General features: G+C 44.0%; 1 protein-coding gene across 2 annotated transcripts in view; it reads left to right on the forward strand.

The window, feature by feature from the left end:
- LOC116268551 (RING finger protein 121) overlaps positions 1-12,185 on the forward strand; it is a 68,398-nt gene that overhangs the window by 46,601 nt on the left and 9,612 nt on the right. For both annotated transcript variants that reach the window (XM_031661694.1, XM_009186824.2), the window contains 2 exons: positions 6,362-6,516; positions 10,855-10,962. In XM_031661694.1, coding sequence (XP_031517554.1) covers positions 6,362-6,516; positions 10,855-10,962 — 263 coding nt within the window. The remainder of the gene's footprint in view (positions 1-6,361; positions 6,517-10,854; positions 10,963-12,185) is intronic.

A 12,185-nucleotide genomic window follows, 5' to 3' on the forward strand; every position in this document is an offset into this window, starting at 1 on the left:
AATATTGAGCAGAGCCATGGAGCATGTCCCAGAATCCTACCTCCAGTTGACTGCAGTCTATTTGTCAGCATATTTTCAAGCTGATTGTTCTATTAGCTGTGGGTCTCTACCTTTATTCTACTACTTGGGCTTATAGTTTCATTTCATCCACAATATTGCTTTTCAGCCAGATAGGGTGGGAGAGTGATCTCTAGCTTACAACATGAGGAGACGTAGAGGTGGTAAGATGAGAATCCTGAAAGTCAAAAGTGCCAAGCATCTGCGGACTGGAAAGGCACCTGATGCACAGGGAAAGATATGATCTGTTTTCATGAATTCTGATTTCTCTGAGATGAAAGGGATCTGCAGGTTTTCTTATTAGAAATAATTGTCAGGTAGTGTTGATTCCATCTCTACCAACACACCTTCTACTCATGGTTCCAGATCTCAGTTAAGAGGCAATCCATTTAAATGTGAAATAGCTCTTACTGTTAGCATCTGACATCGTCATCTCAACTATTTTAGCCTTGTGGAGGAATAAGCAGGATATTGCTATTCTTGTCCCTCAGTAAATCAATGAGTTAGTTTCAGGCTAGTCTTCAGCTTTGTATTTGCACATTCAGGGAAAGAAGGATGAATGACTTTTGTGTTACTCCTTCCACCTGGCCAGACCCAAGCCTCCTTTAGAATCATTCAGAACTCTGCCTCTTCCAGGATGTTTTCCTGACAGCTCCTGCCTCATCTTTCCTCTGAATTCGCATGTCAGTACTTGATGCTTTGTACTGGCCGCCTAATTCATGTGTTTATATCCCATCAGCCAAGTCCTGGAGGGCCAAGGCTTTCATGCTTTCCATAGCATCAGGCACAAGTGTTTGAGCAAATTAGTGAACCAAGTGTGTCTCCATAAGTGTTGCCATGAGATGGCACCAGAGGCCCTGCAATTGTTCTGCATAACTTTTAGCTGTTTATCGCCATTTATATGCCTTCCTTAATGAAGTTTAAACTTATTTACCAAGCAAAATGCCGATAAATACTGAAGTAGAAACTGAAAAAAAAAATTTATTTTTATTTATTTATTTATTTTTATTTTTTTTAAGAGGCAGGGTGCGCCATGTTGCCCAGGCTGGTCTCAAGCTCCTGGGCTCAAGCGATCCGTCTGCCTCAGCCCCACAAAGTGCTGGAATTACAGGAGTGAGCCACCATGCCCAGCTTACAGTAGAAATTTTAAACCAAACAAAGAAACCAGGTAACTTCCCCTTTTATCGCATGGTAGAATGTTCTGTTCACTCAGCTCCTCTGCCTTGCCCCTCCCCAGGAACTTGCCCTTCCACCAGCAGCTGCTTTCTAGGCCCCAAGCATAAGCTGGCTTTCACTCCCTAATGGAGACAGCCTGGGGACCTGAAAATGGCCTCAAATTCTTGGTTTGTGTTTTCTGATAATTTATTTTTCCTAGAAAGGACAATTAAACATTAATAAGAAATTGCTTATAACCTCATCACTTTTCATATGTCAGTTATTTCAGTTTCCTCATTCTGGTCTTTGCTCCTTTGTATGTGTGACTTTATGCATTTTTAATCATGCAAAGCCGTAATAAGAGCTCTCATTTACTGAGCGCTTATTATGAATTACGCACCACACTTGTTTTATATATATTACTTCCATTTAAATATAAAAACTATTATATCAAATGCTTATATTTACTACACTACTCATAATGAATGCTGACATTATTAGGAACTGTTCTAAGTGTTTCCATGCCTTAACTCATTTAACCCATACAACCTTATGAGTAGATACCGTTAACCCCATTTTACCATAGTTTAGAGAACCAAAGCTTATCAGAGTTAAGCGATCTGCCTACGTTAACACAGTAATTAGCTGTATTGGGATTCATATTTAGATAGTTTTAATTCTAAAATTTCTGATCATTTCAGTGTATCATTTCATTTTGTTCATTCTTTAATCATTTCTATTTGGACTTCTGGAAATGGTCTGAAGGCTAACAGAATCATTAAAATTAGAGTTTGATTTAGATCTTTTTCCTGCAGCTAACCTGGTAGCCCCTAGAGGACTAGAGGTCATGTTTATTTCTGTACTCCTTTTCCCATTAAATGCAAAATTAATACTTAATGGGTTGAATGAGTAAGTGGGTGAACACTGTCTCTACTCTCCTAGGAAGTCTGGGATACAGAACTAGTTGATAGAAACTTAGCCTGTTAGAACTTGAAGGGGTTTGAAAAATCAAGCCAATCCCTTCCTCCAAGGAAGAAGGACCTCCTTAGGGTGACCCAGTGAGTTGGAGGCAGAACAGTACTAGAACCCCGGTCTCCTGGGCTTTTACTCCACCATCTGGTTTCAAAAAGCCTAATCCTATGTCTAAATTCCTTTCTCTCTCCCCTTTTTTCCCTTTCTCTCTTGCCTCTTCTTCTCTGTCTCTTCTCTCTCACACACAGTCTCTCTCTCTCTTTCTCTTGGTGTGACTTGATGTAGCTTTACATACTTGATGTATATCTCTTTTTTTTTTTTTTTTTGAGACAGAGTCTCGCTCTGTCGCCCAGGCTGGAGTGCAGTGGCCTGATATCAGCTCACTGCAAGCTCCGCCTCCCGGGTTCACGCCATTCTCCTGCCTCAGCCTCCCGAGTAGCTGGGACTACAGGCACCTGCCACCTCGCCCGGCTAGTTTTTTTTTGTATTTCTTAGTAGAGACGGGGTTTCGCCGTGTTAGCCAGGATGGTCTCGATCTCCTGACCTCGTGATCCACCCATCTCGACCTCCCAAAGTGCTGGGATTACAGGCTTGAGCCACCGCGCCCGGCCACTTGATGTATATTTCTAGATGTAGTTTTTTCATCCTAAAATTTCAAGCCCGAAAACTACAAAACAAACAAGATTTTTCTTTCCTGATGCCCAGACTTAATCCTAATTGTGTCTTTGTCCAACTCAGAATAGAATCCAGGATCTCTGCTTCTGTCCTCACCCAAAATGTGCAGAGCTGCATGTAGAGAAACTTACCTTGATTCACATTCCTCTTCAGAACATACTATTGGTGATTGGTGGGGAGTGGAAAAGAGCATCTTAGAGCAGGCTGGTTGTTTTAATGCAACAGCCAAGTTTTTGAAAAACTGGCAGGAGAACAGGAATTTCTGTTTTTTTCTCAGAGAGAGCAAATGTGACCAGACTATGTGATTTAATTCTTCTCTGGGCCTACTGTTTTGTAAACAGTCCCATGAGCCTGTTAAAGCAAATAGCGTGAAGACCAAAAACCCTCCACCCCTTCTTGCCATATGCCACCCTTTTAGTTTCATAAGTTGGGTTGCCTTTTCCCCTAGTTTAAATAATCTGCAGTTGTTTGTTGTGATGTCTTTTCTTGGTGCTCCTAGTGTCTCGCAGAAAATGGCACCTGGGGCATTATTTGGGTAGCCATTTGTTAGTACATCCTGGTGCTTCCACACTTTTTATGTAAGGTCAGACTGTTTTAGAATGCTTCATTCAGAGAGTCAGTTGTGGGTTCCTGTGCAGTGAATTGTTATTGAGGCTTCATGGCTCATGGACCAGCAGCCAGTACCCTCAGGTACACAGAATGGGAACCTCTAAAGCAAAGTGGTTCTGCTTACCATTTTCTCTGTCCTGTTCTGTTTCTTTTTTCCTATAAAATGACGCTTTTGTGTGTGTGCGTGTGTTTTGTTTTTTAAGATGGAGTCTCACACTCTGTCACCTGGGCTGGAGTGTGATGGCGCAATCTCAGCTCGCTGCAATCTCCACCTCCCAGTTTCAAGCGATTCTCCTGCCTCAGCCTCCCAAGTAGCTGGAATTACAGGTGCCTGCCACCAGGCCTGGCTAATTTTTGTATTTTTAATAGAGACGGGGTTTCACCATGTTGGCCAGGCTGGTCTTAAACTGCTGACCTAAGGTGATCCACCTGCCTTGGCCTCCCAAAGTGTTGGGATTACAGGCGTGAGCCACCATGCCTGACCATCTGAGGCTTTTTTTTTGTCACAGAGAAGTCTGTAAGAGAATGGTAGCTACAGACAAACACTAAAACGAAGCTCTAAGCTGCACTACCTATTATGGCAGCCATCAGTCCCATGTGCCTGCTGACCACTTGAAATGTAGCTAGTCTGTTGTAAATGTAAAATACATATTTGATTTCAAAGCCTTAGTACCAAAAAAAGTAAGCCATTTCATAAATAATTTTAATCTTGAATACATATTGAGATATTTTGTATATATTGGGATAAATAGAATATATTATTGAAATGAAAACCTGTTTCTTCTTACCTTTTAAAAAATGTAACTAGAAGATTTTAAACTGTGTTTGTGACTTGCATGATATTTCGTTTGGATAGCACTGGTCTAGAAATCCCTAATCTTTTTTTTTTTTTTGAGACAGAGTCTTGCTCTGTCACCTTGGCTGCAGTGCAGTGGCGCGATCTCGGCTCACTGCAAGCTCCGCCTCCTGGGTTCACACCATTCTCTTGCCTCAGCCTCCCGAGTGAGTAGCTGGGACTACAGGCGCCTGCCACCTCGCCCAGCTAATTTTTTTTTTTTTTTGTATTTTTATTAGAGACGAGGTTTCACCGTGTTAGCCAGGATGGTCTCAATCTCCTGACCTCGTGATCCGCCCACCTCAGCCTTCCAAAGTGCTGGGATTACAAGTGTGAGCCACTATGCCTGGCCAAGTAAATACTTTCTTTTTTTTTTTTTTTTTTTTTGAGACGGAGTCTGGCTCTGTCACCCAGGCTGGAGTGCAGTGGCCGGATCTCAGCTCACTGCAAGCTCCGCCTCCCGGGTTCACGCCATTCTCCTGCCTCAGCCTCCCGAGTAGCTGGGACTACAGGCGCCTGCCACCTCGCCCGGCTAAGTTTTTGTATTTTTAGTAGAGACGGGGTTTCACTGTGTTAGCCAGGATGGTCTCAATCTCCTGACCTCGTGATCCGCCCGTCTCGGCCTCCCAAAGTGCTGGGATTACAGGCTTGAGCCACCGCGCCCGGCAATACTTTCTTAGTTTACTATAGAACGCCAGGAAACTAGCCACTCTTTTCCTCTCTGTATCTCTCTTTTTTGTTGTTGTTTTTTAAAAAATATTCTTTCATTTCGTTGATGGCATCAGGAAGAAAACCTCCATTACGTATTATGTGGTATCTTTTTTTATACCTGCTACTCACTGGAGAAGGGTGACATCTAGTGACAGAAGGGTGGTTGGGAAGGGAGTTAGGAGGCATTGGAGAGAAGACTGGCGATGACTTCAAACTTCTGTCTTAGAGTTAGAATTATTTTATGCCTTTAAAAAACTTCAGCTAACAAGTCTGAGGGAAGGCTCTGAAGGAGGGAGAGTAAAACAGGCACTCTTTAAAATAGAAATGTACCTCTCTCCGAGGGAATCCTACTCTTGTTTTACTTTCCTTTTATTTATTGGAATTTATTAAGGACATACCGTGGGCCAGCAGTTTTCTAGTGTAGAGGAAATGGGAATACGGCCTAGTCACTGCCCACAAGGAGCTTACATACAGGTAGAGAATGAATTCAAGCCCAGCCTCATACTCTAGATAAGCACTATAATGATGTTAGAAAAAAAATGCTTTTGGAGCACTGGAAAGCACTCTCTGCCTGGAAAGGAGACTGAAGGCCTTGTGTGTCTTGGATGTGATATTGTCAGGCAGAAAGGCAGGTGGGAAGGACAACCTGATGGGGACAACCTGGCTTAAAGGCCTGGGGAGTGGCAGATGGCCCTTGAAATCGTAGGTTGGGGCCATATTATGGGGGATTTGACAGCCTGGCTAAGAATGTTGGATCCTCTCTACAAAAAATACAAAAATTAGCCAGGCATAGTGGCATGTGCCTGTAATCCCAGCTACTCGGGAGGCTGAGGCAGGAGAATCGCTTAAACCTGAGAGGCAGAGGCTACAGTGAGCCGAGGTCAAGCCATTACGCTCCAACCTGGGCAACCTGAGCAAGACTCCATCTCAAAATAAATAAAAGGAATGTTGGATCCTATCCTTTATGCAGGGGGACTGTTCAAGCAGAGAAATGACATGGTCAAGATTTTGTGTTCGGGGTACCATTCTTCACTCCTCAAAAGGATAGACACTGAATGCAGGGAGATTAACAAAGAGCTCATTGCAGTCAGCCAGCCAAGTGGTAGCAAGAGCTCAAATGGAAAGGAAAGAATATATCCAAGAGATAGTTGAGTGAGGGATGAAAGGGAGGAGGAGTCAAATATGGTCCTAAGTTTGTGACTTGTATCACTAGTGGAGTTACCTTTATCCAAAGCTGGAAGTACAGGAGAGGATCAAGCTAAAATAGAAAACAAGCTGCATTTGGGACTGTGGACAGAGCTGCAGAGGGATCTGGCTAGAGCTGAAGCGCTTGTGTTTGTGTTTCAGATGGTGACCCTCTTTCAGATGTGGGTTGTTCCCCTCTATTTCACAGTGAAGCTGCACTGGTGGAGGTTCCTAGTGATCTGGATCTTGTTCTCTGCTGTCACAGCCTTTGTCACCTTCCGAGCCACCCGAAAACCTCTAGTACAGACAACCCCAAGGTGAGAGTTTAAATAGTGGGAAGAGCCCATGTTTTCCGAAGCTGATGGGTTGGAATGCATGGGAGGAACATAGGTTTAGACTGAAAAAATTCCTGGTTTTGTCTGCCAAAACTACTTGGCATGGGGCCCCTCTAAAACGAGCTGATTGGGAGACCCCCTCCCCTATTCATCGATTAAAAACCCCAGATATTTCTGTATAGCTTACTTTATGGTTTCAAGGTCTTTTTATATTAAAGGCAAACAAAAATAAGCAAATCATGGTGATCATTGTGGTCTCATTTTAAATGTTTTCTTCTGTGAACCCTTCTCTGATCTCTGAATTAGATTTTCCAGTATATTCTCTCATATTGCACGGTAGTGTTCCTTCATATAACTTACCACAATTTATAACTAAATACTGTTTTGAGTATCTATCTCCCTCACTAAACTCTTACCTCTGAGATCAGGAACCACATCCATTGTTTGTCACTGTATATTCAAGCCCTGCCATGGGGCCTGGCACATAGTAGCCTACTCTGTGAATTTTTGTTGAACGAATGAATCTTAGCAAATTTATAATTTTCCAATAAACGATACCTCCTTCTTGAGTCACAAAGCAGCCACTGCCTGTATAATTCTTTTTATTTTATTCAAATTCGTTTCTCATTTGATCCTCCCAACCAGCTTGTGAGGTAATTTAATATCTGTACTCAACAGAAAAAGAGATTTTCTCATTCATTCAAATAAGCACCTACTATGTGCCAGGCCCTGTGCTGAGCGCTGGGGATACAGAGCTGGATAAGACATGGTCCCTATCTCAAGGAGTACTCTGTTTAATGGAGGAGATGGACGAGAAAGCCCCTGTTGCAGTGAAGTTGGTAAGTGCTATGACAGAGGTTTGTGTAGGTCCAAGAGAGCTTTACTGGCCAGCCTCAAAGTTGTGACCACCTGATCCAAAGTCTTTCAATGGTAGACTGCTCTTCTTCCTATTATGTTCTACTTTCCTGCAAGCCTTTCTCTGGCCTTCTGGAGTTTCATTGTATTAGGTGAAATAGGTGATCCAGAAGTTTATCTTTGGCTTTGGTAATTTAAGGGCCATTGTGGAAGATACAGGATGTGGAGCCGGATGAATGTGAATTGGGACCTCTAGCCCTGCCACTTGTTCAACTGTATGACCTTACCTTTCTGAGCCTTGAATTCTTCATCCCTAAAAATGGGACAGTAATTGCTACCTCACATAGGAAGATAAGGTGATATGAAGAAAAAATGCAGTAGAACAATGTAAGAGTCACCATGAACACCACAAACAGTGCCAACTTTTGGCTAAAATGATTGAAAATATGTCTCTAATATGGAGGATTTTTATAATAGTAACTACTAGCTTTTTTTTTTTTTCTTTTTTTGAGACGGAGTCTCGCTCTGTCGCCCAGGCTGGAGTGCAGTGGTGCGATCTCAGCTCACTGCAAGCTCTGCCTCCCGGGTTCACACCATTCTTCTGCCTCAGCCTCCCGAGTTGCTGGGACTACAGGCGCCCACCACCATGCCTGGCTAATTTTTTGTAGTTTTTTAGTAGAGACGGGGTTTCGTCATGTTAGCCAGGATGTCTTGATCTCCTGACCTCATGATCTGCCCGCCTCGATCTCCCAAAGTGCTGGGATTACAGTTGTGAGCCACTGTGCCCAGCCAGTAACTCCTTGCTATTTATTTATTTATTTATTTATTTAGAGACAGTGTCTCACTCTGTCGCCCAGGCTGGAGTGCAGTTCACTGCAATCTCTGCCTCCCGGGCTCAGGCAATTCTCCTGGCTCAGCCTCCCAAGTAGCTGGGATTACAGTTTGTGTGCCACCACACCCAGCTAATTTTTTTTTTTTTTTTTTGAGACGGAGTCTGGCTCTGTCGTCCAGGCTGGAGTGCAGTGGCCAGATCTCAGCTCACTGCAAGCTCCGCCTCCTGGGTTCACGCCATTCTCCGGCCTCAGCCTCCCGAGTAGCTGGGACTACAGGCGCCCGCCACCTCGCCCGGCTGGTTTTTTGTATTTTTTAGTAGAGACGGGGTTTCACCATGTTAGCCAGGATGGTCTCGATCTCCTGACCTCGTGATCCACCCGTCTCGGCCTTCCAAAGTGCTGGGATTACAGGCTTGAGCCACCGCGCCCAGCCTAATTTTGTTTTTTTTTTGTATTTTTGGTAGAGACCACGTTGGCCAGGCTGGTCTTAAACTCCTGACCTCAAGTGATCTGCCTGCCTCGGGCTCCCAAAGTGCTGGGATTACAGGTGTGAGCCACCACGCCCGGCCCTGTAACTAACATTTGATAGTGCTTTACAATTTCAAAGCACTTTTTAAAAACAGAGATGAGGTCGCACTCTGTCGCCCAGGCTAGAGTGCAGTGCCATGATCACAACTCACTGCAGCCTCATTCTCCTCGGCTCAACCAGTTTTCCCATCTCAGTCTCTGGAGTAGCTGGGACTACAGGCATGCTCCACCTTGCCTGGCTATTTTTTTTTTTTTTATTTTTAGTAGAGACAAGGTCTCACTGAGTTTCCTAGGCTGGTCTCTGAACTCAAACAATCCTCCCACCTCAGCCTCCCAAAGTGTTGGGATTCCAGGTGTGAGCCATTGTGCCTGCCCTCATAGCACTTTCATAAACATCCTTATTTGTACTATACATGCAGCATTTCATGAACATGTATTATATACCAGGAAATGGGCTCCATACACCTCTCTTGTCTCAAAGAGGTGATTTGACTTATCTGAGGTTACCCAGCTACTAAAACATCACTTAATCCATATTGAGTTTTTTGACCTAAAATTTCATGTCCCTTTCACTATGTCTCTCTCCTTTATGATCAGTGCAAACCCTGGAGAATGGAACTGTGTGTATTCTTTAAGACAGCACTAGAAGGAAGATGTTTGGATCCTTTCCCTAGCCTGAGAAACCATCACCGCTTGCCTGGCCACAGCAAGGAGGCACGGGCAGAGAAGGACCTTGACTTTCCTCCCTAGGGCTCAGCAGGGTTGGTAGTAACCTAGTCAGCTCTCAGGAACCACATAGACTTGTGCTGGTTATTCAGGCAGATTGCTAACTTGTTCATTAGCTCCCATCAGAGATAGAGTAGTGGCTCCTGATGACGGGAACCCACTCTTGTAGCATTTAAAAGGCTCTGGTTTGGCCAAGCAAGCAGCGGTTTATGCTTGTAATCCCAGGGAGGCTGAGGTGGGAGGATCCCTTGAGCCTAGGAGTTGGAGGCCAGCCTGGGCAACATTGCAAGAAGACCCTGTCTCTAGCCAGAAAAAAAAAAAAAAAAAGGCCCTGGTTCATTCAGGAAACCGTCTTTCTTGCTGAGTCTAGTAGCTGAGATCCATCAATTAGATTGTACGCTGTTCTTCGTTGGCTCCTGGGGGCACACTACTCTTCCTTCAGGAGCATGAACAACCCCATTCTACTTCACTACCACCACACACTTGTATCCAACTCAAAAGGTACTTCTTAAGTGCCTCTCTCCTTTCTCTTCTCCCTCAGAAGAAAATTCATTTCAGAAGCAAATTCATTATACATCATTTCATTTTTGGCCTGTGGATAGGAGCAAAGCTGTATTCAGACTAACCAGGCCCAGGTACAAAAAACCTGTAGCTCATTCTACCTCGGATTCGTCTCTTGATTTCTGTTTCTGAACAACTAGCCTTCCTGCCTGTTAATCTTCTGAGCGTAGTTGTGTTTAATACTTTTTACTTCCTCATTTGAGGTGACATAGCTGTCTAAGGTCAGCTGTGCTCCTTCTGTGAGGCAGAAACTGCCTTTTTAGGAATCTTTTCCTTGGTCTGAGACCATGAAAATACAAAGCACAGCCGGGCGTGGTGGCTCACGCCTGTAATCCCAGCACTTTGGGAGGCTGAGGCAGGCAGATCATGAGGTCAGGAATTCGAGACCAGCCTGGCCAATGTGGTGAAACCCTGTCTCTACTAAAAAAATATAAAAATTAGCCAGTGTGGTGGTGGGCACCTGTAGTCCCAGTACTCAGGAGGCTGAGGCAGAAGAATTGCTCGAACTCGGAAGGCAGAGGTTGCAGTGACCCGAGGTCGCGCCACTGCACTCCAGCTTAGGTGACAGAGCAAGACTCTCATCTCCAAAAAAAAAAAAAAAGGAAAATACAAAGAAGTACTACTTCTCGAATATATGGAGGCATTTCTGCAGTTAAGGGAGTGAGCAGCTTTGAATAGTAACTGAAGTTGCTCAGTAAGTCCTGAGCAAAGACCGTGGTGTCCCCATTGATGTGACAATAAAGGATTCTGGTGATCCAGTGACCACTGAGGCCAGAATCTCTGTGTCAGCTGCACTAACTTTCTCTCCTTTCCCCAGGTTGGTTTATAAGTGGTTCCTGCTAATCTATAAAATCAGCTATGCCACTGGCATCGTTGGCTACATGGCTGTCATGTTTACCCTCTTTGGTCTTAACTTATTATTCAAGTGAGTACCCTTTGTTTTTGTTTTTGCTGGAGTTTGGGGAAGAGTGGCTGTTGAGATGTACCTCTTGCTGCAAGTCGTGGTTATTAACAGGAGGGACATAATATCCAGGATAGGAGACTTGGGTGCTGTGGAGGAATGGGCGAAGACAGGCTCTCCATGATTTGTGCTGGCAGAAAGCAAGGAATGTCTGAATATATACAGTGTCAAAGTCCTAAATCATTTTATATTTTCCAAGGCTTTATATTTTAGTGGAAAAGTCTAGTAACCAAAGTAAGCATAATAGTTATTATAACCTGCTATCCATAATTCTGTCACTTTAACAGAGCTGTTTTTCTCATCGGTGTGTACTGTTCATTTGCAACATCCACTCTGCATGAATGGCCTTATGTGTAACCCGGCCAGGGGTTGGCAAACTGTGCCCTCTGTGCCAAATAGCCCACAACCTGTTATTATGAAATAAAGTTTTACTGGAACATAGTCATGCTCATTCATTTATATATTGCCTGTGGCTGTTTTTCCACTAAAACAGCAGAGTTGAATAGTCATGATAAAGATCATATGGGCTACAAAACCTAAAATATTTACCATCTGGCCCTTTATAGGAAAAGTTTGCTGACTCTTGGGCTAGACCATCAACCTACATGACCATGGTTGGCTACAGCTAGCAACAGATTTGACTTAGAAGGATACAAAACAAAAAGATAGAGCAGGGCAGTGTCTGCAATCTTCACAGTAGACTCAGAGCTTAGGTGTGAGGGAATGAGATGACACAGACTGGTGTGGAAGCCACCCTGGCCTAGGAGCCCCATTCCCGCAGGAACACATCCAGTTTCAAGAATGTCCCAGTCCAGATGCGTTGTACTAATCACAGGTCATAATTAGTGTTTCCTGTCCTATAGCTGACATTCGACAAGATTTCTCAGGAAACAGTTGTAGAAAGTTAAGCCATGGATGTTAAGTCCTGCTTCATTTTTGGGCACTTAGGTTGTTTCAATTTAGTACCGTCATAGATAACGCTGCTCTGTTGCTTCCTAAGGGTGCATTCCTAGGAATGGAATTTTGGCTGTTGCCTCAGTTGTCATAAGCCTTCCAGAAGATCTCTATTAGCTTACAGGTCTTCCTACCCCGAATTGAGTCAGGTGCCAAGAAATCCTGAGCTCAAAGACTGGAGCGTACAGTGAGTCAGTGAGGCAGATGAGGGTGGAAATATGATTTCTTGGATG

This window comes from Papio anubis, unplaced genomic scaffold (genome assembly GCF_008728515.1).
Source record: "Papio anubis isolate 15944 unplaced genomic scaffold, Panubis1.0 scaffold227, whole genome shotgun sequence".
NCBI lineage: Eukaryota > Metazoa > Chordata > Mammalia > Primates > Cercopithecidae > Papio > Papio anubis.